This window comes from Hippopotamus amphibius, chromosome 2 (assembly GCF_030028045.1).
Source record: "Hippopotamus amphibius kiboko isolate mHipAmp2 chromosome 2, mHipAmp2.hap2, whole genome shotgun sequence".
In the NCBI taxonomy this organism is placed as follows: Eukaryota; Metazoa; Chordata; class Mammalia; order Artiodactyla; family Hippopotamidae; genus Hippopotamus; species Hippopotamus amphibius.
This window is the reverse complement of record NC_080187.1, coordinates 7,415,139-7,441,100: the sequence shown is the minus strand read 5'-3', so window position 1 is coordinate 7,441,100 and position 25,962 is coordinate 7,415,139. Positions and strand designations below refer to the sequence as shown.

General features: G+C 56.6%; 2 protein-coding genes across 4 annotated transcripts in view; both read left to right on the top strand.

The window, feature by feature from the left end:
- Positions 1-81: 81 nt before the first annotated feature.
- On the top strand, positions 82-25,962 carry LRRC8A (leucine rich repeat containing 8 VRAC subunit A). 2 transcript variants are annotated; one of them, XM_057721428.1, is made up of 4 exons: positions 176-203; positions 3,333-3,439; positions 17,676-19,840; positions 24,971-25,962. In XM_057721428.1, the coding sequence occupies exons 3-4, from the start codon at positions 17,684-17,686 to the stop codon at positions 25,244-25,246; spliced, it is 2,433 nt and encodes an 810-aa protein (XP_057577411.1). In that variant the 5' UTR covers positions 176-203; positions 3,333-3,439; positions 17,676-17,683; the 3' UTR covers positions 25,247-25,962. The 2 variants fall into 2 exon arrangements, with proteins under 2 accessions (XP_057577412.1, XP_057577411.1); XM_057721429.1 differs by lacking the exon at positions 3,333-3,439 and having other exon boundaries at positions 82-203.
- The window catches only part of PHYHD1 (phytanoyl-CoA dioxygenase domain containing 1), a 36,597-nt gene continuing 13,985 nt past the window's right edge, over positions 3,351-25,962 (top strand). For both annotated transcript variants that reach the window (XM_057721431.1, XM_057721430.1), the window contains exon 1: positions 3,351-3,439. The gene's annotated coding sequence lies outside the window, so the exon portion shown is untranslated. The remainder of the gene's footprint in view (positions 3,440-25,962) is intronic.

Genomic DNA, 25,962 nt, shown 5'->3' with positions numbered 1-25,962 from the left:
AGAGAGCTCCCCTCAAAAAGATGGCAACGCCCTGGCCGCCGCGTTCGCGCCCGACGGTGACGTCACTTCCGGGGCGGAGGAGGTTGAGTGGTGCAGTGAGGGACAAACAAAAGGAGGTGCCGGAGGGGCGCAGCGGCCGGCGGCGGGACAGAGCGGCAGGGGCTCGGGGCTGCCGGCCGGGCGGCCGGGCGCGGCGGGCCCAGGTGAGTGGGTGGGGTGGGGTGGGGAGGGGGGCGCCAGCTGTCACCTCTCGAAATCCACTCCTCTACGTCCCCGGCCAGCTGCCCGGCCCCGGGCGCCCCGGGCAGCTCAGGCTCTGCCCGCCGGGACCGGCTCCCTGGGGGCCTCCCGCGACAGCTCGGTTCGGCCTACCTCGGGTTCCCCATCCCCCGGGTCACCGTGGCCCCCGCCTCTCCCCGGTGCCGCGGCGCGCGAGCCCCCTCCCTGGCACCCCAGTGCCTCCCTGCGCTCTACATACCGGGAGTTTCCGCCTCGGCTCCCCCAGGTCCCCTTGTCATCCCCTGGGTTCCCCCAGATCCTCACCCCTCCACACACACACGCCCCCCTTACTGGAGGTTCCATCTCTGGGCTGTCTCTTTGGTAGCTTTTTTCCCCCCGTTTTCAAAGGTTCCCCTTGCTCTCTTCTCTTGGACTCCTGGCCCCCTCCTCTTCCCTTGGACCCCTCCCTCCTCTTGGTTGGGCGGGAACTGTGCCCTGACTTGGGGGCAGATCCCTGGCTCGGCTCATGGGGCCTGTCTGGGCTGGGGTTCCTGGGAAGCCCAGTCCAGGGTCTGAGGCTCCGGACCCTGCCGGTGTCCTGTGCGTCCACATGCGCCTGAAAGCCAGGTCTGATGAGGTGCGAGCTGGAGACCCAGCAAAGTTGGCTCCCTAGCTGAAGCAGCACAGCCGCTGGTGCTTGAGGTTCACGATGATTCTGCTCCTTTTGTTGACTGCTTCTTTCCCCTGGTCTGGACTGGAGTGAACCAAGATTGGGCTGGTTCTCAGCTGATGCATGTGCTGCCTTTTTTGGAAAGGAAGAGAGATGGTTGGGGAGTATCTGGCAACCTCTTCCTGATGGGGGCTTGGCTGGAAGGGTGGGGCCGCCCCTCTCGGGCTTTTCCCTTACCCTACCCCCGGAAGCCTTTTGAGGATGAGGTGTGAAGATGAGGAGGGAGCGAGTGTGGTGAGGGAAAGGGAATTTGGGCCTAAATTGTGGAGGAAGGATTTGGTGGAACTGAAAGGCTCCCAAGGGCCTCTCCCACCTTTTCCATTAGGAGCACCTTTTACCCCTGATGAACTGTATCCTGCCCTCTGAGTAGCAGACTGGCAGACAGACAGACTGGAGGCAGGAGGAGGAGGTCTGATGTTGGTGATCCTTCCTGTGGAGGGGGTGGGGGAGTGAGAGTTTGTTCAGAGGGGCTGGGCAGTGTGCGTGGCTCAGTCACACTGGCATTGCCTTCTTGAAGGTCAAGTTTTCCTCTGGCTCACGAGGGGAGGCAAGGACAGATGACTTGTGCTGGAGGACTGGCTTTTGGAGAGGTGCTGGGGCATGAATGACTGGGCCCTTGCCCCCCTGTCTTCCCAGTTTTAGAGATTCTTTGGGGTTAGTTCTAATGTCTCTGCCTTCCGGCAGCTGTGGGGCACAGAGCAAGGGCCCAAGAAATGTTTGTGACTTCCCGCTGGAACTCAAGCAGATGCTCCATCCTTTGGGCACACCCACTAGGAAGCCGTTTCCTCTACAAACTTCGAATGGCCTTTCTGGACAGCTGTAGCTCCTGAGTATTGTCCCAGTAGGTCAGGACTCAGGGAGCTGGCTTGGCCTGGGCCTTGCCTGTAGCAGTTGGAGGGAAGGGATCAGCCTGGTTCCTGATTCTCCTGAGAGTGGAGGTGGTCCTGGGTTTTCACAGGCTGATGGTCTAAGACTTCACGGGGAATCTGGTGGGTTGAATGTGGGGCCCTGGAGCCCAGAACACTATGTCTCCATCCCTCGACTCATTCATTCATTCAACCATCCTTTGGCAAGTACCTGGCCTGGGCCAGAAATGGTGCTAGGAGAACACAGTCCCTAGCTACAGTCTGGGAGGAGAGGCAGACAGGAAAACGTTGATACAGTGGCCAAGATAATACTAGAAATGTTACGGAGGCAGCTCAGAGGAAAGAGGCATTAGCTGTGGGTAAGTGTGTAGGGAGTAGTCAGCATGTGTTTCCTGGAAAAGGAAGAATTAGAAGAATCAGTGCCAGTGAGTCCTGAGGCCTGAGTTTTGGGCCTGCCTCTGTCCTGGGCAAGTGACTGGCTTTCCCAGCCTCAGTGGGTATCCCTCTCCTTGCCAAGGAGGGTGGGGGTGGGGGTAGAGGCTGGCTCCCATGGCTTCTGTGCCTTTATCGACCCAGGTGCTGCATTGCCTAGCTGCCGTCACTCTGTGTGGGATTGCTGGGTCATTGACTGTCTCCCTGTGAGGCTGGAGACCGCCTCCTGCTTCTTTCCTCCCAGCACAGTGCCTAGCGTTGAGTAGGTGCGATCAATGGTCAGTGGTGTAGATGGCTGAAAGGCTCCACGAGTCCTTTGTGTAACCACGCCTCTCCGCCCCACTTCTTGCTAACTCCTCCTTGTCCTTTGGCCTTCCCCGATGGCTGGGCCGCACTCCCAGCGTCTGGCTTGTTTAAACGCTCCCTTGACTCTGTTGTAGTCTGATCACTCTTCTCTCCCCACTCTCCTAACTTGTCTTGTTTGCTCCTGGGAACAGTTCTGACCAGAGTCCCCGGCATGTAGTAGATGCTCACTAAATGCTTCTTGACTACAGATGATGGTTGGACTGTGTGTCTCGGTCGAAATTGTGTGTCTGGGTTGAGGGCATGTCTCTGCCAGGACCCAGCTCACCCGGTTAGAGCTCACCTCTCGCCACTTCCTGCCTGCAGTCCTAGATCCAGCCATGCTGAACCGCTCTAGATGTTGTGTTGTTTCCCCTCCAGGCAAACATGTGCTGTTCCTTCTGTCTGGAACGCTCTCTCTCCAACTCCCACTCTTCCCCAGGAGTCAGCTCAGGCAACACCCTCTCTAGGGAGCCTTCCCTGACCCTACTAGTCTAGGTCTAGTGCTTCTTGCATGTTCTCATAGGGCCTGGGCTCCCCCGCAGCGGAGCCCCAGGCTCTCAAGAGCCAATTGTAGTTGTTGCCTTGGCACGTCCCCAGTATGCTCTCTGATTCTCCGACGTCACCCCAGAGCCCAGCCCAGGCCCGCCACCGAGCAGGGGCTCCGAAACTGTCGGCAGTGCAGCAGGTAACGTCGATGGTCCCACACATCCCTGCTGACGGTGGCTCTCGCTTCCTCATAGGGAGGCAGCTTCCATGGAGCAAAAGGAATGCCAGGACCCTGCCCAGACAGACGTGGGCCAGCCTCAGCACCGACAGCCCGCTCTCAGATAGCAGAGCCGTCCGCAGGGTAAGGAGTGGGCCCCCTCCTTCCAGGCCAGCCACGGCCCCTGGGCAGGTGCCTTCCCCAGCCTGGAGGGCAAAGGGCAGCGTCTCCGTCCCTGCAGCCTTTTGCTCTTCTGGCTGGAAGGCCAGGGCTTCTAGGGCAGAGGTGCCAGAAGACAGAATTCTTCCTCCTTCTCCCGACTCAGTGGCCAGCTGAGTAGCATGTGGCTGCCATGCTCAGCTGGCATGAACTTGTGCTGCGAACCCCTGGTTTTTGTCAGCCTGGGTGGTGGTTCATGCTATGTCGTGACCACGTTTCCCCAGGTGTGTTCTGTGAAACACCACTTTCTTTGGTCACAGTGGTCAGGTGACTCCAGGAACAATACCTTGTTGTAGCCTGCGCTGCAGGACTTCTCAGAGCCTTGAAGGATGTCTCAGAGCTCGCTGAGAGAATGACGAGTCTCTGAGAGGGTGCTAGCAAGTCATGTTCCCCCACACTTATTTGATCGGTGGACATCTTTGGGGATGGGGGTTCCTCGGCTTATGCTTTGGAAAACAGCTCCCAAAGGCAGAAGCGTGCAACGGTTAGGACCCAGACTTTGTAGTCAGACCTGGGTTTGAGTCCCAGCTGTTACGTGCTCGACAGGTGATTGTGGGCCAGTCACTGTACCCTCTGAGCCTCAGTCTCCTCCTCTATGAGAAGAGAATAATATTAGCACTTTGCCTCCCTTTAAGGTATTTTGAAGATTAAATATGTTGATATAGGAAAGGTAGCACAGGGTGTCCTAGAATGTGTTCCCTAATCATAGCAGGTGTGTGTATAAGCTGCTTAATAATCTGTAAAACAAACCTTATCAATGATTTGCTGAAGCTCAGGCAGTGGCCTTGATTGCCCCGTTTGCAGATGTGGGCTCAGGGGGAGGAAGCAACTTGCCCAAACTCATCAGGAAGGAAAGCAAGAATGTGGAATTAAGCCAGGTCCTGGAGCCCTGGGCTGGGGTCCTTTGTCCTGTGCCTGAGGGCTCCCTGCCTCCACCTCCCACCTTGGCTTTTTGTTGAGGAAGGCCTGGCCCTCCCCAGCCAGGATTTTAGAAGAAGTGGTACTCTCTCTCTTTTTCTTTCTTTCTTTTTTTTTTTTTTTGTAATTACCAACAAAGTTGCATCTCATTACATGTTTTTATAATGTCTTTTATTTTAATTAATTAATTTAATTGGCTGTGTTGGGTCTTAGTTGTGGCATGCGGGATCTTTGTTGTGGTCTGTGGGATGTTTTGTTGCAGCGTGTGGGCTCTTCATTGCATTGTGTGGGCTTCTCTAGTTGTGGCTTGGGGGCTTCCCTCTAGTTGTGGGCGCTCGGGCTCCAGAGCACGCAGGCTCAGTAGTTGCAGCTCACAGGCTTAGTTGCCCTGCTCATGTGGCCTGTGGGATCTTAGTTTCCGACCAGGGATCGAGCCCACGTCCCCTGCATTGGAAGGCAAATTCTTAACCACTGGAACACCAGGGAAGTCCCTATGATGTCTTAATTTTAATGTCATGTAGAAAGTGGGAGTCTCCCATGATCCCCATCTCCAGAGATGTGAGTGAGGAGGGGTAGAGTCTCCTACGTATATGATTACCATTTGCTTATTTTCCTAAAATCGAGTCCTATTAGAGCTGCTGGTTTGCAGCTTGCTCTTGTTTCATTTAATGGTCTGCCCTGGACCTCTTTCCCGGGAGAGGGTAGAGCTGTAGGTGAGTGCCGTCAGAAGGTCCCGACACGCTCCCGTTCCTCCCACCCCCACTGCTCCCCTGCCTCCCCATCCTGGGGCTTTTGAATTGTTTTGTCGGGGCACTTACAGCAGCTGAGGGGGGTAGGAAATGCCTGGTGTGTGATTTTGTTGACTGTCCTGTTTATTGGGAGAAGGTCAGCAAACCCCAGGCCTGCCCTGTAGGAGTTTCCTGTTGGTTTTGAGGAACTCTTACCCACCCACCCAACAGGGGAGGCCTGAGCGGAGATCCCTGGCCAGGGATGAGCGGGAAGCAGCAGGTCCTACTTATCTGAGATCAGAACTCCTGCCCCGTGCCAGGGAGGAATGGCATGGGCCAGCCCGAGAGGTTTCGGCCTCCAGGTTTTGGCCCTCCTCTGTCTGCCTGAGGCAGGGGCCGCTGTGTTGCATTGGCCTGAGCCTGACAGTGACTCGGTTCCATGGCTCGATCTTGGTCACCCAGACGCTCCTCTCAGGTTTCAGCCTTGAGGGTGGACAGGCGGGACTACGGTGGGGGCAGTGCTGCCCTGGGACCTGGGTCTAAAGATGCTCCACTGGGGTGTAGACCCCTCAGGCTGGGTTTTGGCAGGAGGGTCCCCCGGCCTGGCAGCCTGGCTTGGCAGGACACCCTGGGAGTGAGGTCTGTGCAGAGATGCGTCCTTCGGCTGGCGGTGCTCAGCTCTCCCTCCGGACCCTCTCCCTCTCCCCTGTTTCTTCCTCCCAGTCTTTCCTGGAGTCTTTTTCCTTCTGGCACAGGCCACTTCGGGCCGCTTCTGGCAGGCGCCCCGGAGCTGGCCTCTCGGTGGACGATGCTCTGCTTGCCCTCCATCCAGCCGCAGAGGCTTCACGTCCATGGTGGCAGTGGTCCAAGCCCAGGTGGCCACCAGTCACTGTGAGGTTTGCCATCTTACCCTCCTGGGTGAGGTCGCGTCACTTTTACAGGCGAGGAGACCCGGGCTCGAGGTGTGAGGGCTCTCGCCCAAAGTCGTACAGTTCAGGTGGCAGAGTCAGGACGAGAACCTGGCTCCATTGGCCTTGGCTGCCTGTGCTCTTTCTACCCCACCTTCTGTTTGTCTCTTTCTCTAGGTTCTCGGGCTTGGGGGCGCTTCAGAGTCGCCAGGGAGCTTGTTCAAAATGCTGGTTCCCTGGGACCTGTCACCGCAGGCCTGCAGAGTCAAAGTGAGGGGGTGGGCCCAGGAACCTGACTTTGAAGAAGCTCCCCAGGCCGTCGTGAGGCTGGGGGCCTGCCGACCATGCCGGCAAACACTGACCAGGGCGACCCCATCGGCCCTGATCCCCACCTCCATCTGCCACCAGAACAACTGCCCTTGGTGTGGAAGCAGGGCTGGGCTCCCTCAGGCTCCGGATTTTAGCGACTTCCCAGTGTGTGTGGGGGGGGTGCTGAGGTTTCTAGAACAGCTTTTACTCCCAGCCACAAACATCTTTCCGATGCACTCTTTCCTGATGTGTCTCTACTGCATCTCACATCTCATAGTAAGTTCTATGTTTAACCATCTCTTGAGGACTGAAAACCTCAAAATTAAATAGGCACTGTGATACAGCCTTATGCCTAGAGCAATGTTCCACTGGAGTCAAAGTGGCTGTAAAATTCCATGGCTCTCACATGGCACCTGGGCACCCTCGGAGGCACCACTGCCAACCTCACGCCCCCGGCAGAGTCGGCCAATTGACAAATATGCTGACTGGGTTGGGCGGCGCAGGAAGCCTTCTGTCACATCTCCCTGCTGGTGCCCTTGGGTCAGGATCCCTGAGTACAGCCACCCTCCAACCCAGAGAGCTGGGCAACAGGCAGCTTATGTAGGGCAGGCCCCTTCCATCCCAGTCCCCTGGGATCTCAGCGGATGCGTCTGTGGCCTCCCTTTGGATGCTTCTGCCCACTTTTTGTATCCTGTCTTGGAAAGCCATGCTGGTGTTCAAAGCAGATCAAGACCTACCTTCAAGTCCCTTCTGCCCGCCTTGGGCAGCAGCTGGCTTCCAGGCCCAAACCCAGAGCTGGGTTCCCGCCCAAAGTTTCCTGAAAGCTGTACCTGAGAGACCAGAGGCATCTGAGTATGGCCTGCTAGAGTTCCCTGCAGAGACCTTGATTCCACGTACCCCTCTGGAAACGGGAGTCTTGTCCCAGGAAGCATTTCCAGGGTTCTGGGTGCCCCGGCAGGCCCAGGAGACCTGCTGGCCTTTGAGACAGGTGGCACAGTGGAAAGGCAGACCTGGGTGATCTTTCCCACTATCTTCTAGCTGTGTGGCCTTGGGCAGGTCAGTTAACCTCTCTGGGCCTCAGAGTTCACACTCTAAAGGGACTGATAAAACCTACCATAATGGTAACAGCAGCTGACATTACAGAGTCTCACTGTGTGGCTGGCCCTGAGCCAGAAGCTTTCTATGGACCGCCTCGTTCAGTCCTCACCACTGCCGTACCATGAATAGATGCAGCGGCCACTTCATAGATGAGGAAACTAGAGCCCTGGGAGGGAAGTGACTTTCCCAGAGTCACACGCTGGTCAAGTGGGGTGTCACCGTACGGCATTCCTGGAGATTGGGTGCCGAGGCCCAGGAAGTGCCGGGCGCAGTGCTGGCCCACCGTCCACATCAGTGACCGGGAACTCATGTCAGTAACACGCCAGCCTGGTGGGCTGAGGGGTCGGCCTGAGCCTCGGGCCTCGCCTGCTGCCTCTGCGTGCTTGGCTCGGGGAGCCAGCGCAGGAAGCCCCAAGTGGGTGTCTGATACCTGTCACCCTTCCCCCTGGGAGGCCACCGCACCCTTGCGCGTTTGCATAAGGACCAACCTGTTTGGGAGGCCCAGCCCACACAAAGAGCAGTTTGGAACTGAAACTTGTTCCTTCCCCGCTCCTGACCCGGACTGTCTCCCCTCTTCTTTCCCCGGAAGGTGAGGGTGTGCCCTTCCACGCAGGGTGCACGGAGCCAGGCGGCGCCCCCAGCCCACAGCCGCTGACTCACCCCGGCTGGGTGTGGGGGCCTCAAGGGCAGTGCCTGCGCTGGGGCGGGTAGGGGCCGTGTGCACCAGATGACGAGTGGGCCCTCTCCTCCCCATTCTGCTCTGGGAGCAGAGAAGGCCCCAGGGTGCTGACCGAAGAGCAGATTCACAGGGCCAGAGTGCTCCTGGGACAGAGCCTGTGACCCAGTGTCTTCCTCGGGCCTCTTGGGAATGGCCCCTCCCCCTTGCCTGGGAGAGCCTTGAAGGGACAGCCTCCCCAAGTGTGATACAGGAGGGGCGAGGGGCGCCAGCCTCCCGCCTCCCCTCCCTCCCGCCTGGGAAGTTTTCCCAGCCTCTCTATTTGGGCTTTAACAAAAGGCTCTCTGTACCCTGTTTACCCACAGCCTGGCCTGCCTGCCACGGCTCAGGTGTGAAAGCCAAATCTCTGCAGGCCACCGTGGGGTTGGAGCATGCTTGGGTGGGCGCCCTCTGGACCGAGGGGGCAGCGTGTCATTTCTCTGACTTCCTTCCCCGTCTGTGGGAAGCACTGGGAGGAAATCAACAGTGTGGACCAGGCTGGACACCTAGGGGTGGTTCCATGAGCTACTCGCCAGCTCTCTGCCTCTGTCCTGTCCTGGGGTCTTGAGCCTGGGCTCCAGAAGTTCAAGGCCCTTGAGTGTGGTCTCTGAGTCCTGGGAGGTCCTGAGGGCCTCGGGGAAGTCTGGTCTGTGCTTGGAGGTGTTTGTGCTTGTGGGTCAGCCCTCTTGTGGGTATCTTCCTCCACTACATTCTGGGAGGGTTTTCTGCAATGGCAGGCAGGTTTAGGTAAGTATAGTGTGCCTTCCTCTGTGCCAGGGCTTGGGTTGTCCCATATATGTGCATTATGTTATTTTTAATTCCCACAATAAGCCTCTGAGATAGGTACTGTAATATTCCCATTTTATAGGTGAAGAAACTGAGGCTCAAAGAAGAAAAGTCATTCATCCCAGGGTCTGAGCTCACCCACCCTGAGGTGTTGCTTTCCTGTGCCCTGTCGAAGTGTGTGTGTTACCTGGGTAGGGCAGGCAGGGGCAGGCTAACCTTTTTCTTACATGGTAGGTTTTACTTCTGGTAAAACTCTTTTACAGTCTTCAGAAACCACACGATGAGGGAGGTCTTTTGTTTTTTTTGTCAAGTATTTTTTTCTACTCACAAAAGTACAAAATTTAAGTACCCAATACTGGAATATTATATCTGATACGTCATACATTTTGTATACTGGTCAGCATCTTTTATGTTATTATGACTTAGTATCCCTTGGGCATCTTTTTGTTCACTGTATACAGATCTGTGAGGTAAGTAACACTGTTCTTATTTTAAAGTTGCAAAACAGCTTGAGCTAAATAATTTGCCTGGAGTCATGGAATTATTTCATGCTTAGAGCTGGATTTGAACCTGTGTCTCCTGAAGTCCAAAGTTATTGTTCTTCACACTCCCCGAGATCTGCCTGCTGCCGGGGGTGGGGAGGGGGCTCTCTGGGTTGCCTCAGTCCTGCTGCAGGAACCTGGCCCTGCTTCTCTCCACCTGTGTGTGCTGCACACTGGAAGGGTCTGGCCGCATCCTCCCCCACTTGGTCCTCTCCCAGGGGCAGGGCAGGACCAGGCAGGGGTGGTGCTGCGTCCTGCAGTTTCCTCAGAGGCTGCTGCGCCAGCCAGGAGCAGGCCAGTTGGAAGGAGGAGCTGAATCTGCTGCCCTGGTGATTGTCCAGTAGCTGCCGCCGCCAGCCCAGCCTGGTAGGTGTGCGGACCCGAGAGAGGACCCACCAGGAGGGGTAGACACAGATGACTGTTTTGGTAAATTTTGTATGACATGGTTTAAGGACACACGAAAGTTATAAAACTAGAACAGATATCGTTGTACCCAGGACTCAGCTTTGTCAAATCTTAATATTTTGCAATAATTGCTTCAGATACACCCCCCCAAACACACCCCCACACCCACCCCCACACCCACACCCTCTCTCTCTCCCTGCCTCAAATCATTTCAGGCACAAGTGAAGCCTCTTCCCCAATCCTATTTTTTTCCCTTCTCTAGATGAAATTATCATCTTGATTTTGGGGCTCTCCATGCATTTTTTTTAACTGCAATATATTTATTTTTTTAAGTTTTATTTATTGGGTGCATTGGGTCTTCGTTGCTATGCACGGGCTTTCTCTAGTTGTGGCGAGCAGGGTCTACTCTTCCTTGCAGTGCGTGGGCTTCTGATTGTGGTGGCTTCTCTTGTTGCAGAGCACGGGCTCTAGGCTCGTGGGCTTCAGTAGTGTGGCACTCCGGCTCTAGAGTGCAGGCTCAGTAGTTGTGGCACACAGGCTCAGTTTCTCCATGGCATGTGGGATCTTCCCGGACCAGGGATCGAACCCGTGTCCCCTTCATTGGTAGGTGGATTCGTAACCACTGTGCCACCAGGGAAGTCCGAATACATTTTAATATGATCAATAGATCAGTCTCTTCCTGTAAGGATTTGTACTCTTTGTGATAAGAAATCCTTCCCTGTCTTAAAGACATCAAGATGGCATCTTAGATTTTTCTTTAAACGTTTTCAAGTTTTGCTTTAGGTCTTTAAAAGAAATTTTTTTAAATTTTTTAATTAATTAATTTTATTGGCTGTGTTGGGTCTTCGTTGCTGCACATGGGCTTTCTCTAGTTGTGGCAAGCGGGGGCTACTCTTTGTTGCGGAGCACGGGCTCTAGGTGCTTGGGCTTCAGTAGTTACAGTGTGTGGGCTCAGTAGTTGTGGTGCACAGGCTTAGTTGCTCCACGGCATATGGGATCTTTCCAGACTGGGGCTCGAACCCATGTCTCCTGCACTGGCAGGCAGATTCTTAACCACTGCGCCACCAGGGAAGTCCCTTAACTCATTGGAATTTATTTTCCTGTAAGGAGGTAGATGAGGCTGTGCTTTTTTCGCATAACTAAGCCAGCTCTATTTATGAACACCCATTCTTTCCCCACAACCTGCATAGCCGACACTATTATGTCTAAGTTTCCAGAAATTTCGGGGTCTGTTTCTAGGCTCACTCTTCTAATCCTCTGGTCCATACATCCATCCCTACATCAACACCACGTTGGCTGAATTCCTAAAGCTTTATAGTAAGTCTCCTCCCACATTATTCTTCTCAATTATCTTAGCTATTCTTAATCCTTTGGAATCTTGGTTTTTAAAAGTCTTTTTTCTTAATTACCTGAGTAACATATGCTTATAATAGAAAATAGAGGTAAGTTTGGGGTGAAAAAAGATTGTAAACAGCAGACTAATCTCACTGCCAATGTTTTTCAAATATACTTCTGTTATTGCAGAAGGCTTATGACTCTGTCACAGTTTTGTTACCTACTTTTTGTATTTAACATATTTTGTCCTGTTATCAAGTCATCAAGTGTTTTGCTCTAACATGTTTTCATTATTTCATGGTATTCCATCATCTGATCATTTAATAGGTATTTAACCAATCACTCAGTAACAGCCATCTGGATTGTTTCCAGTTTTCCTGGCATATAAATCACATCATGATGAATGTTCCTGTAACTAAACCTTTGTCCCAAAGTCTTTCCCTGACAATTGCGGGCCGCCCTCCTACCGCCTCTCCCTCCTGGCTCAGCCCAGTTCAGCAAACCTTTATTCTACTTTCGAGTTCTGGGCTCTGCACAGGGACTGGGATGAATCTGGTGTGGCTCCTGTCCTGCAGGGCTCCCAGCCTACTCCCACCCCCTCGGTGGTCTCTCGCCCACAAGCTTTACCTGGTGCAGCCAGGGTGAACCCCACCTTGCTGGGGGGTGTTGAGCCCTGACCTCCAAGAGGTCACAGTCTGTAGCTTTAAGTGATGCATCTGTTCTGGAAGAAGGAGGATTAGTTGGACCGGAGCGCAGAGCAGGGCACATGGCCTTATCTTTCTCGGCAGCCTCGATTTCAGCCCTTTAATCTTTGTCCTCTATTCAGGATCCTCTCCAAAATCTCCATCTCTTGGGGTGGGGGAGACCTGACCTGACCTGACTCCCCATCACCCTCCTGAGATTGCCCTCTGAGAGCCACAAAAGAACTCCTGAGCTCTCCACGTGAGGGCTTATTATTTCTTTCTTTTCTCCTAGACTCTATTTTATATTCGGTACTGCTTTTCAATCACAAAGGTGATGCATGCTGGTAAAAAATTACAGTTTCCTTTCATCTCGCCTCCTGTCCCCACTCTAAGAGGGAGCCATTCCCCAAGTTGGCCAGGGATTATCCACATGGGATTGTATTTATTTAGTATTCTGGATCTTGCTTTTTTCTGAAATGGCATTACATACAGAGCTGCTTTATTCTGCTGAAAAGGCCCTGTTGCGTTCTAGCGGCTTCTTTAAGGGACCAGGCTCTGCTTCCTGCCTGCCTCTGGTGTGCCTGGCCTCATCTGACTCTGTCCCTTTGCCAGGTGTCAGGGCAGGCGTTGCGGGTGCTTTTCCTTCTTCCCTTTCCTTCCTTCACGCTCTGGTTCTGCGCTCTTTTCATCCACCCATAGACTGTCTGTTGAAGTCAGGATTGCTGGTGGGGGGGGGCCAGGTCTGCGTCTGTCTTAGCCTCCTTCCACAGATGCGGGAACCAGAGCTCAGAGAGGTGGAGTCACCTGCCCAGGGTCTCTCCATTGCTGAGTGGCAGAGCCCAGGCTGGCCCGGCTGGCCCTCTCCCTCCAAGTTCCATCACCGCTGCTCCTTGCCCTCCACCTGCCTGAGGTCAACCCCCAACACAGGTGGTCCAGGAAACTTCACTCCGGTGACTTCCTGATAGTCCTGGGAGCTTGGCAGGGTATCTGTTACCATGTGCATTTTATGGGTGGGGAAACCAGGTCCTGGCTGCTGGAGGCAGGGACGGCCAGGACCGGGGAGTGTCTGTGGCGGTGCTGGTGGGAAGGGGGGTGTCAGGGTGGGTGGAGGCCTGGATCACATGCCCCTTGGTACCTTGACCACCTTATACAAAATCTGAGCACATCCATGACAGATTCTTTTTTTTTTTTTTTTTTTTTTTTTTTTTAGGAGGATTCCCTTTTCTCCACACCCTCTCCAACATTTATTGTTTCTAGATTTTTTGATCATGGCCATTCTTTTTTTTTTTTTTTAATTTATTATTTTTTTTGAGGTACACCAAGTTCAATCATCTGTGTTTATACACATATTCCCGTATTCCCTCCCTCCCTCGACTCCCCCCCACCCTCCCCGTCCCAGTCCTCTAAGGCATCATCCATCCTCGAGTTGAACTCCCTTTGTGATACAGCAACTTCCCACTGGCTATCTATTTTACAGTTGGTAGTATATATATGTCTATGCTACTCTCTCACTTCGTCTCAGCTTCTCCTTCACCCCCTGCCCCCCCAAACCTCGACATGACAGATTCTATAGCTGGGAAAAAAGGTCCCCACTCCCTTGAGTCTGCACCTTTTCCCTTATGGTGCTTCCCTGACCACCCCCAGGTGTGCCCTGGGACACCTGTCAGGTGGGGACCTGCTCCATCTGAATGGCTGTCTGGAAGTGCTGCTTGTTGGGGCTCCGCTCCACATCTGGGTTTGAAGGTGGCCTCGCTGACAGGCAGTGTGAAGTTGGGCACATGACTTCTCTCTTCAAGCCTCAGTTTCCCCTGTCTATAAAATGGGCATGAGGAATATTATTCATCCTAGAAAAGGAAGGAAATTCTGGCACCTGCTACAACGTAGATGAACCTTGAGGACATGTTAAGTGAAAGAAGCCAGTAGTAAAAGGACAAAAATTGTGTGATTCTACTTATATGAGATACCTAGAGTAGTCAAATTCATAGGGACAGAAAGGAGAGTGGGGGTTGCCAGGGGCTGGGGAGGTGGGAATGGGGAGTCAGTGTTCAGTGGGGACAGAGTTTCAGTTTTGCAAGATGAAAAGAATTCTGGAGATGAGTGGGTGGTGGTGGTTGCACAACAAAATGAACAGACGTAGTGCCGTTGAACTGTTATGGTTAAAACACTAAAAATGGTTAAAATAGTCAATTTTATGTTATGTGTATTTTAGCACAATAAAACAGTTTTGAGAGAAAAAGGGTGCCAAAACAGCGTGCACCTCCTGGGCTCCTGCGGATTCTGGGCCGGGCCCGCATCCTCAGCACAGGAGCTATTCCAGCTACGGGCTGTTTCCTCACCTTGAGTCACCAGCTCCTGCGGCAGGTCCGTTCACTGGCCCTGCCTACCTGAGGGGCGTCTGGCTTCTTCCCAGGGCCCTCAGGGTTGGGCAGGAACGGGGAGGGGTCCAGAGCTGCCTCAGCTTCCTCTTTGGCCCAGCCCCGCCAGGCCAGCCCAAATACATCTGAAGCTGTGGTCCTGCCCACCACCCCCAGGCCATGCCCTTCCCTGCCCCACGTCTTCCTTATCCCTCCTCAGGTGCTCGCTTGATACCTTTATTGAGCACCTGCTGTGTGCGGCAGACCTTCGTCCTCCAGCAGCATCTAGAGGGAAGGTTGAGGACAGATGACACCAGCCCACACCGCCTGCTGCCCTACTCTGCACTAAGCGCTTTAGAAGCATGGACTCCCCTGGGCTCTTCCCAGCAGCCCAGTGAGAAACTTGCCGCCACCAGGGAGCACCCTGCCCAAGGCCAAGGTGACGGCAGAACCCCAGCCTGTCCACTGGTCTCTTCCCAGTCAGCCGTGTGTGCTTGTGGCTGCTGGCTCCGCCCCCACCCCACCCCCCGTCACCCCATCCACTCCAGAGGGGCTGCTCTGACCACCTGGCCGTCCTTTCTTGGGGGCCAGTTGTGGGGAAGGTGCCCAGTCCCTGGCACCCTGGGGACTAAAGCCTGGGCTTTGGCACCTGCACCTTCTTTCCAGATTTCCCTCAAAACACCATCAGGTGGACTTCCTAGGTGGCGTAGTGGTTAAGAATCCGCCTGCCAATGCAGGGGCCATGGGTTCGCGCCCTGCTCTGGGAAGATTCCACATGCCACGGAGCAACTAAACCCGTGCGCCACAACTGTTGAGCCTGTGGCCTAGAGCTCGTGAGCCACCACTGTTGAGTCCATGTGCCGCAACTAGTGAAGCCCATGCACCTAGGACCCGTGCTCCACAAGAGAAACCACTACAATGAGGAGCCCGCACACCACAATGAAGAGTAGCCCCGGCTCGCAGCAACTAGAGAAAGTCTGTGTGCAGCAACAAAGACCCAACGCAGCCAATAAATAAATTAAATAAATCAATTTATTAAAAAAAACAAAACACCACCATCAGAGAGGGCAGTGACTTGTCCAGAGTCCCACAGTGAGTGGGTGGCAGAGGTGAGGTAGAAACACGGAGCAGCTAGAGGGTTACCCCCCCACACGAGGCCGGGCCTGCCTTCTAAGCTGTGTGACCTGGGCCCTGGCTCTGCCCCTCTGAACCTCCGTGGCCTCAGCACAGTGGAAAGGGCACAGCCCTGGGCTGAGGAGGCACCAGGAGCCTCAGGGACCAGCACAGGACCGTCCCCTCCACGAAGCCCCCCTCAGCAGGGAGGTGGCGTCTGTCTCTCCTGCTGTAGCCACGGCTGCCGCCTGCCCTGACTCAGTCCGGTTATTCGGACACTCCTCTGTCTCTCCCACCCCTCCCCACACGCTCACACTGGACTGAGAGCCGCCTGAGGCAGGAACCTTTTATGGGTCACATTTATTGCCGAGGCCAAGGGCTGAACAGAGAGTTGAGAACGTGCTTCGGGACAGGTGTGGGGGGCGCAGGGAGCCAGACACACCGGGTGGACGGGACTGTCTCCTACCTCTTGGAGCCTCAAGGTCCCTCACCTGTGACGGAGCTGTGGACAGTTCCCACCTCAGACCCTGAAGGAGCTAGGAAAGTGACATAAGCAAAGCCCCAGGACCGCAGGGGCCTGGAGGCAGCTCCTCACCGTGAGAGGCTGGGTGTTCTCCAGTAGGTGACACACCCACTCCCCCGAAACAGTGAGGTTGCAACCACATCCTGCCTGGTCATAAACTGCCCCCACCCCCAGCGCCTGGCATCCTGCCCTGGCAGTCTCCTCCTGAACTCTCAGGGGCAGGCTGTTGCATGTTCTCGGGCCCTCTGTCCTGCCCCTCCTCCCTTCCGGTCCCCAATCTTTGGGCGCCTGCCTGGATGTGGACCGGGGGAGCCAGGAAGGGAGGGGGGAGTGTCGGGGTATCTCTCAGCTGGGGGCTGGCTGCGTGATTCAGCAGGCCCTCCCCTGGACGGCCGCTTGCCCAGGAGTGTGGGTGGTGCGAGGAGCCCGCTCATTAGAGGGCCCGGGCCTTCCTGTGGCGGGGGGGGACTCATCCTGGCCTGTGAGTCCCGGCCTCACCAGGAGGGCTGACCCCTGGGCTGGGGCCACCGGCCCAGGGCAGGTGGTGGTGTCTGCTGGCCCTGCGGTGACCTGAGCTCTGGGAACTCCGGGAGGCAGGGAAGCTGGACTCCCGGGCTCCGCCTCTTGGTACTGCCCTGTGTGGGGCCTTGGGCAGGTGGACAGCACGACTGTGTGGTGGTGAGGACCTGAGTGGGGAGGTGGAGGGACAGGCCTGGGGTTGGTCTCGGCTCTGCCCTGAGTAGTAGAGTGACACTGGGCAGGTGACTCCCCTGAGCCTCAGTTGTCCCATCTGTGAAATGGGGCCAAGGATAGGCCCTGCATCTGTACGTCAAAGGGACTCCACGAGGAGGATTCTGTGGTAGAGGCCGGCTGGGGCCTGGCAAATGTCCTCTCTTGAGCACCCGGATTCCCTCAGGGGGTCTAGGTTTGCTTTCCTCCGGTCCTTGCCCGTCCCGGCGTGCCTGAGGAAGATGGAACAGGAAGCAGCTGGTGTTTGCAGGGAGGCCCTGTTTTACGAAGTGTTTGTGACTATTGTCACTATTAATATTATCAGTAATCAAAATAAGGTGTCCCAGTCCCGTAACCTGGGCCGCCTCATGCCTCTCCCAACGAAACAGACCCACCTGGCAAAACACAGGTATTTAGGGATTTCCCCGGCAGCCCAGTGTTTAAGACTCTGGGCTCCCACTGCAGGGGGCACGGGTTCAATCCCTGGTCAGGGAACTAAGATCCCACGTGCTGCCGACGAGGCCCAAAAAAAAAGCGAGTCCATACTAAGCCCCCTCTTCTGCATTTGGCTTTTCTCACACTTTGAATAAATCTCTTCAGACCACTGGTGCGGCTTCATGGCAGATGGTTCTGAGTGAACTGGGGGCTTTCAACTAGCCCCCCTGGTCGGTCTGATCGTTAACAGGATGTTGTCTAGACGGGAATTCTGGAGGGCTCCTGTGGGTCGCTGTGAGGCTCTAGCGATCTGTCAGCGTGGCCTGGGCCTCAGTGCTCAGCCTTCCTGTCTGTGAAATGGGGAGGCTGCCTGCCTTCCCTCTTTGGTTTCCCAGCCACCTGGTGACCGTGTGGTTTCTGGACAAAGGCCGGCCCGTGGGTGTCGCCCAGCTAGCGTGACTCACATCTAGACTCCAGGTGGAATTTTGGACAGTGGGTCCGTTGTCTCCTGCCTCTGACCCCGGGGCCTCAAAAAGCCAGGCCACCCCGCAGTAACCCCCCTCCTGTGGGTCCCTTTCAGGTTGAACCATGATTCCGGTGACAGAGCTCCGCTACTTTGCGGACACGCAGCCGGCGTACCGGATCCTGAAGCCGTGGTGGGATGTGTTCACCGACTACATCTCCATCGTCATGCTGATGATTGCGGTCTTCGGCGGCACGCTGCAGGTCACCCAGGACAAGATGATCTGCCTGCCGTGCAAGTGGGTCACCAGGGACTCCTGCAACGACTCGTTCCGTGGCTGGGCGGCGCCCGGCCCAGAGCCCCCCTACCCCAACTCCACTGTCCTGCCGACCCCTGACACCGGCCCCACGGGCATCAAGTACGACCTGGACCGGCACCAGTACAACTACGTGGACGCCGTGTGCTACGAGAACCGCCTGCACTGGTTCGCCAAGTACTTCCCCTACCTGGTGCTTCTGCACACGCTCATCTTCCTGGCCTGCAGCAACTTCTGGTTCAAGTTCCCGCGCACCAGCTCGAAGCTGGAGCACTTCGTGTCCATCCTGCTCAAGTGCTTCGACTCGCCGTGGACCACACGGGCCCTGTCAGAGACAGTGGTGGAGGAGAGCGACCCCAAGCCGGCCTTCAGCAAGATGAACGGCTCCATGGACAAGAAGTCATCGACGGTCAGTGAGGATGTAGAGGCCACCGTGCCCATGCTGCAGCGGACCAAGTCTCGGATCGAGCAGGGCATCGTGGACCGCTCGGAGACGGGAGTGCTGGACAAGAAGGAGGGGGAGCAGGCCAAGGCGCTATTCGAGAAGGTGAAGAAGTTCCGGACCCACGTGGAGGAGGGGGACATCGTGTACCGCCTCTACATGCGGCAGACCATCATCAAGGTGATCAAGTTCATCCTCATCATCTGCTACACCGTCTACTACGTGCACAACATCAAGTTCGATGTGGACTGCACCGTGGACATTGAGAGCCTGACAGGCTACCGCACCTACCGGTGCGCCCACCCCTTGGCCACGCTCTTCAAGATCCTGGCGTCCTTCTACATCAGCCTGGTCATCTTCTACGGCCTCATCTGCATGTACACGCTCTGGTGGATGCTGCGGCGCTCCCTCAAGAAGTACTCGTTCGAGTCCATCCGTGAGGAGAGCAGCTACAGCGACATCCCCGACGTCAAGAACGACTTTGCCTTCATGCTGCACCTCATCGACCAGTATGACCCGCTCTACTCGAAGCGCTTCGCCGTCTTCCTGTCAGAGGTGAGCGAGAACAAGCTGCGGCAGCTGAACCTCAACAACGAGTGGACGCTGGACAAGCTGCGGCAGCGGCTCACCAAGAATGCGCAGGACAAGCTGGAGCTGCACCTCTTCATGCTCAGCGGCATCCCCGACACCGTGTTCGACCTGGTGGAGCTGGAGGTGCTGAAGCTGGAGCTGATCCCCGACGTGACCATCCCGCCCAGCATCGCGCAGCTCACGGGCCTCAAGGAGCTGTGGCTGTACCACACGGCCGCCAAGATCGAGGCGCCCGCCCTGGCCTTCCTGCGCGAGAACCTGCGGGCACTGCACATCAAGTTCACGGACATCAAGGAGATCCCTCTGTGGATCTACAGCCTGAAGACGCTGGAGGAGCTGCACCTGACGGGCAACCTGAGCGCGGAGAACAACCGCTACATCGTCATCGACGGGCTGCGCGAGCTCAAGCGGCTCAAGGTGCTGCGGCTCAAGAGCAACCTGAGCAAGCTGCCTCAGGTGGTCACGGACGTGGGCGTGCACCTGCAGAAGCTGTCCATCAACAACGAGGGCACCAAGCTCATCGTCCTCAACAGCCTCAAGAAGATGGCCAACCTGACGGAGCTGGAGCTGATCCGCTGCGACCTGGAGCGCATCCCCCACTCCATCTTCAGCCTCCACAACCTGCAGGAGATCGACCTCAAGGACAACAACCTCAAGACCATCGAGGAGATCATCAGCTTCCAGCACCTGCACCGCCTCACCTGCCTTAAGCTGTGGTACAACCACATCGCCTACATCCCCATCCAGATTGGCAACCTCACCAACCTCGAGCGCCTCTACCTGAACCGAAACAAAATCGAGAAGATCCCCACCCAGCTCTTCTACTGCCGCAAGCTGCGCTACCTGGACCTCAGCCACAACAACCTGACCTTCCTCCCTGCCGACATAGGCCTCCTGCAGAACCTCCAGAACCTAGCCGTCACAGCCAACCGGGTGAGTGGCCCGTAGCGGGGATGCTCTGGAGGCCCCGTGTCTCGGGACGGCCTGGGGCTCCTGAGTCTGGGGTCTTCAGCTGTGGTTCCCAGAACGACCTGGGGAGGAGCTGGTTGAAGATACAGGTTTCTGGGCCCTGGCCCAGACCTGCTGAATCAGAATCTGTGGGGTTGGGAGCCTGTCTCTGCCACAGAATGCGGCAGAGTTCTGCCAGGAGGGGTGGTGTGGTTGGGCGGGGCCTGTCCCCGAGGTAGTCTTGGGCGGGTTCCTCGTGGGCAGGGATGTGCACGGGCAGGAGGTCCACGGCCTGCCCTTCTCTCTCAGGGCTCGGTTGTGGGAGGCAGGACTTAGCCTGGAGCTTGCGGGGTCTTCCTCGGCTTGTCCTGGACCAGATTTGGAGCCCAGGATGGGCCCACCAGGGACAGAAACTTTGTGGGTGGCTGGTACAACTCGTAGCACCACTCACACCCTCTCCCCTCTACGTTTTGTGGGTGGTGGATGGCAGAGTGGGGCTTTGTTGGGGCTGGCTTGTCACCACGTGTCTTTCTGGAGAAGAAATTGTGCAAACTGTTGTGGGCCCGCAGCGCTAGAGGCCACACCTGCAGAGGATCAAGACCTTTGGCGGCTCCTGTGCGCCAGCCCCTTGCCTGTCCGGCAGCCCCTTGCCTGTCTGGGGGAGCCCCCCACCCAAGGGCCCATCCACAGAAGCAGGCGGGTGGGGGTTGAGGGCAGGTGCTCTGTGGCTTTGTGGCCTGGCCTCTGCCATGGAAACAAAGCCGCAGCTGCTGGGGTACCTCCCCTTGCCCTGCCCACCCCTGCTGGGGACCTGCAAGGAGGTTGATATTGGCAAGAACGTCTTTCCGGTTCCTACTGTGGTTGGAAACCCTCTCACAGTGAGGCAGGTGCTTTCAGGGTGGACACTCTCACAGTGAGGCCAGGGGTGATGGAAGCCCGTGGCTGGGGGCTGGGACGCTGAGGGGAGACCCGATCCAGCCAGCACCTCTGCGCCTGTGCTGCCGGCAGCGGCATGAAGCAGCCCCGTGGGTTCGTGCAGCTCCTGCTCCATGTCCACCCTGTGCTGGGCACGCTGCTCCCAGCAGCCCAGGAGTCCTCCCAGCAGGAGCACTCTCCAGCGGCCTGGAGGCAGGTTGCTCCTGAAATGCGCTGTTCCAGGACAGGACACGCCTTCTCCAGCATCACCCAGATTGGAGGGTCCAGGCACCCCAGACCACTGACCACTAGAACCCTCGCCTCTTCCCTGAGCCTCTCTCCCTGCAAACCACAGAGATTGTGACGCACCCTTTCTCCCCCATGTGATACCTGTGCGCATGTGTGAGGATGTACGGAGTGAAGGTCAGATCCCAGGTTGCTTCATTCTGGAGAATCTGCCCTCAGGGCCTGGGACATGCCCACTGGTCAGGAAGAGTGACCTTCTGAGGATAAGACCCATTTGGGGAGCACGAGACAAACACAATCCCTCCTTTAGCATGTTGAGGGGGACCAAGTGGCTCCCCCAGAGCACAGCGTGGAGCCAGATTGCCCCTGGGGTTGGGCCGACTTGGGCATCCCGGGAGCCCTCGTAATGCCTACTCTGTCCCGGGAGCTGTGTGGGCACCAGGTCTTGATGGGCCCTCCCAGCCAGTGGAGGGTGTGGCCAGCCTCCAGCCCGGCTTCCTGACCTGTCCCCCATCCCCAGCTCCTCACCCCAGGCATGGTTGTTAGGTCATGCCTGTTGGCTGAGTCACCCCTCAGGAAGAGCTGGTGGCCGGCACGCTGTCCTGAGGAAGGCGACCCTCTGACACCCAGTTCAGCACAGTGCTTAATCATGTCCTGTCCCGCCTCCTGGAATGTCAGAGGCCTTTGTAGAGAAAAGTTCACTTGGGCCAGTCCTGGTCAGGCTCTTCCTTTTAGGCAGGAGCCCCCCGTCCTTCCTCCCGCTGGGCCTGGAGGGTCCTCGAGAGCCACCCCGGACTACGGGCTATGTGTGTGTGGACAGGCAGGGGCGAGTATGGCCCGGCTCAGGGCCTCGGCCTCTGTCTTCTTAGGTTTAAACTCGTGCTAACCGATACCTCTATAAGTGGATATTTTCATTCGTCCACTTGTTTGATTATTCATTTATTCATTGATTTGGTGAATATTTTTTGAGCGCTGCTAGTGTGGAGCAGGGAGCTGGGCACCCAGGAACAAACAAGGCCCCCAGCTGCCCATCCTGAGCTCATGTCTCGCAGGGAAAGACAGGTAACAGCAGTTAGCACAGTGAACAAGACTAGGCTGGGGCACAGAGGAGGGGCCTCAACCCGGACTTAACCCAGGGCAGGCGGGCTTCCTGGAGGAGGGGACATCTCACCTGGCCCTGCAGGACGTGGAGGAGTTAGCCAGGTGAAGAGGAAAGGGAGAGTCCAGGAGGCTCTGTCCACAGGGAACTGAAGCCCAGGGGGAGGAGCGGTGAGCTGAGCCCTGGAATGTGGACTTTCCCCTGAGGCCGGGGCTGAGGAGCATCCTGTTCTTCCCGTTTGCTTCCTGATAATCCGCTCCAGGTCCTGTCCCGTCCCTTCCCTTCCCTTCCCTCCCCTCGTCGCTCTGATGACAAGGACCTTGGCTCTTTCATCCAGTGCCTGACGTGGAGCACAGTGCTCACCGAGTTCCCACTGATGGAGCAATGATGGAAGTAGCTGCCTTGGGCTTCAAAGAGCTCACTCTTGCCGCAGCTCTGGGGGTGGAGGCGGGGCAGGACAAGAGGTCAAGAGCTGAGAGAAAACCCACATGCAGCTAGCAGGAGGGGGTGAGGCCTCGACTGGCAAAGGCTGCCAGGGATGGAGAGACAGACGGAAGTGGGGGAGACTTTGGGAGTGGCATCCACAGGACTTGGGCAGGATTGGATGCGGGGAAGGAGGGAGAGGTCTGAGGTGACTCGAGGTTTTTCATGTGGCTGCCTGGGTAGCTGGAGGGTCATTGAGGCCGGATGCGGGACGAGGCCCAGGATCTCAGAGAGGAGAGGGTAGCTTGCATGTTGGGACGTCCAAGTTGGGTCAGCCTGAAGCTCAAGGAGTCATCCCCCCAGGCTTCTGGGTGAAGATGGGTCCTTGATGAGATCATGGGGGAGAGGATGGAGGGAGAGGGGGTCTGGCTCAAGCCTTTGGGATGGACAGCGAAGAGCAGGGCCAGGCAGGAGTGGGTGGGTGCATAGCTCACGGGAGAGTCAGGTGAAAGGAGAGCAGATGCAGGTCCAGTGGATTAGGAGTGACCGTTGGTGGCTCTGGCCAGGTAGTTTCCAGGGTGGGCAGGGGCAGAAGCCCAAACACGGCGGGCCGAGGAGAGAGATGGCGTCTTTCCAGATGAATCGTTGGAAAGGTTGGAGAGGCTCCTGGGAGGGTTGTCTGTTTTTCAAAGACCAAGTGGACTTGAGGGGGAGCCAGTGTTGATAGAGGGGAGCTGTTGAGGTCCCTGAGGAGGTGGGAGAGGGCAGGACTGGGGTGACGGGAAATGACTTCACGCCTTCGGCACATGAGCAGATCCCGCGAGGAAGGACAGGAGTGGCCCCCTGGGTGGGACACAGCCACTGAAGGCACCTTCTCTTCTTTCCATGCCGCCTGGAGAGAGCTCACTGCTGGGGCTGGGGGGTGCTCCGGGGAGGGGGCACGTCAGGTGGAGAGCTGCAGTGTGAGCTCCAGCTCTGCCACCTGCTGGCCCAGCCTCTCCTGCTCCCCAGGCACTGTGTCACCAGAGGAGGCCAGTGTTGGGCACAGTGGGGTCTCTGGGAGGCTCTGGCCCCTCTGACCTGCCAGTGCCCACTTCCCATCTGCTCTCTCACCTTCACGTCCCTACTGACCTGGAAGCTGCCTCTGCCCCATTCCTGACCACTGGACCCAATAGTGGTGGGTTTGGAGGCCCAGGTCAGGAGTCCCCTTTAAAACATCCAGTGTCCCTCATGGCATGGCCTCTGCCCGGCCTCAGCCTCCTCAGCAGGAAAATGGGGACAGTGACAGAGCAAGCTCCCCGTCAGCCTCATGTGGGCTCGGGCCCAAGTGCCCTGGCTCTTGCCCTGCTGGAAGGATCCCTCCTGCCCACCATATCTGAAGGAGGCAGTTGTAGGAAAACAGGCTCAGTAAGAGCTCATGTTTGTAGCTGATTGCTCACAGAAGGGCGGGGAGGAAGCTGGCTTTTATGGGGCTCTTCCCATGTGTCAGGAGACACGGCAGGTCCCCACCCAGGCTGCACCGTCAACAGTGTGGACAGTTAGAGCACGGATTGTTGAACCAGGTTCAAGTCTTGGCTCCACCACTTTCTAGCTGTGAACCTCTAGGCAGGCTGGCTCCTTTAGGGCCTCAGTTATCCCATCTGTAAAATGGAAAGAATGTTAACAAAATACTTACAGGTAGTTCTGAGGGTTTAGTGAGTTAATAGCATCAGTGCTGAGCAAACCTGCCTTGTAGTAAGTGGCATGTGGGTGTTGCCCATTATTCAAATTTTGCGAAATCAGAAGGAGGGGGCTCTGAATGGCCACCACTGGGTTCCCAGCAGCCACCATCAATCAGCCTGTGACTTATCAGATAGGGAAACTGAGGCTTAGGAAGGGGAAGTGATTGGCGACCTCTCCCCAGGTCTCAGCAGCAGTTAAGGGTATGGAATTTTCTCAGCAGGCTGCTCTGCTTTCATAAATTGTTCTCAAATGAGGCAGAACCAACAGCCTGGCTCCTGGTGAGCTCTGGGCCGTGGAGGAGGGGGTGCTGTTGGGAGCAGCTGGCTACTGTGATTTGCTTCTGGGGTGCCAGGCTCTGGGAGACAGCAGGGAACACGGCACACCCAGTCCTGCCCTCTCAGAGCCCCCCATTGCCAGGAGATCAAGTAGTTTCACCATGGAGGGATTGGTGCTGTCGGGGGGACGTGGGTGCCACAGGTTACCAGGAGGTCAGGGAAGGCTTCCTGGAGGAAGTGACTGCAGAGCTGAGACCTAAAGAACCCGGGAAAGTTAGTCGGACTTGGGCCCAGCTTGTGCTGGTCCCTGGGGTCTGGGGTAGCTGAAATGGGCATCAGAGAGGGCGCCGGTGCCCAGGGGAGGGAAGCCTGGGGCCTGGAGGCCCAGGTCCGAGCTGTGCCCGCCTCACTTCGCCCTCTGCTCCTTCCCTGCAGATTGAGGCGCTGCCCCCGGAGCTCTTCCAGTGCCGGAAGCTGCGGGCCCTACACCTGGGCAACAACGTCCTGCAGTCGCTGCCCTCGCGGGTGGGCGAGCTGACCAGCCTGACCCAGATCGAGCTGCGGGGCAACCGGCTGGAGTGCCTGCCCGTGGAGCTGGGCGAGTGCCCTCTGCTCAAGCGCAGTGGCCTGGTGGTGGAGGAGGACCTGTTCAACACTCTGCCCCCTGAGGTGAAGGAGCGGCTCTGGAGGGCCGACAAGGAGCAGGCCTGAGCACCCGCGGGCGCCGCCGAGTGTGGGTGGCCTGGAGCGGCCGGCAGCGGGGCCTCCGGGGAGGCCTCAGGCCCGGGAACCCCGAGCCCCGGACAGAGGCAGGAGCTGGGGCCTGGCGACAGGACCGCACCTGAGGGGCTGGCCCCTTTTCTCCTGAAACTGATGCCCCCCCAGGGCAGGTGCCTGAGGGGGAGATCAGAGACCTGAGTCTGTCTCCAAGCGAGTGCAGTATTTGGACAATCAGGGCCTCCTCCCTGGAGGCCATCTCTGCCCCAGAGGCCGAGCCCATGCCAGAGGTCCAGGGACACCTACTTATTTCTTGGTATTTATTTTTGCCACCTCCCATCGCCTCCCTCCAGATAACTTATACATTCCCGAGAAAGTTCAGCTCAGATGGGGGGTTGTTTGAGGAAGGGTGGGCTGTATTTCCCTTTTCCTTTTTTTTGGTGACGCCCCCAGAATTTAGTGCCCACCCAGACTTGAGCAGAGCAGTCCAGGGTGAACCAGCTGTGGGACCGTCATCCCAGAGGTGCCAGGCTGGGCTCTGGTGGCACAGCCTGTGGGAAATCAGGCCACCAGGTGGAGAGGCCAGGCCTGGGGTTTGCCGCGACAATTTAGATTTTTTTTTTTTTAAGTAAAAAAAAAAATTTTTTTTTAAAGCTTTGAAAATTGATGGTTTCGGTATTAAAAGAAAAAACTAAAAAAAAAAAAAAAAA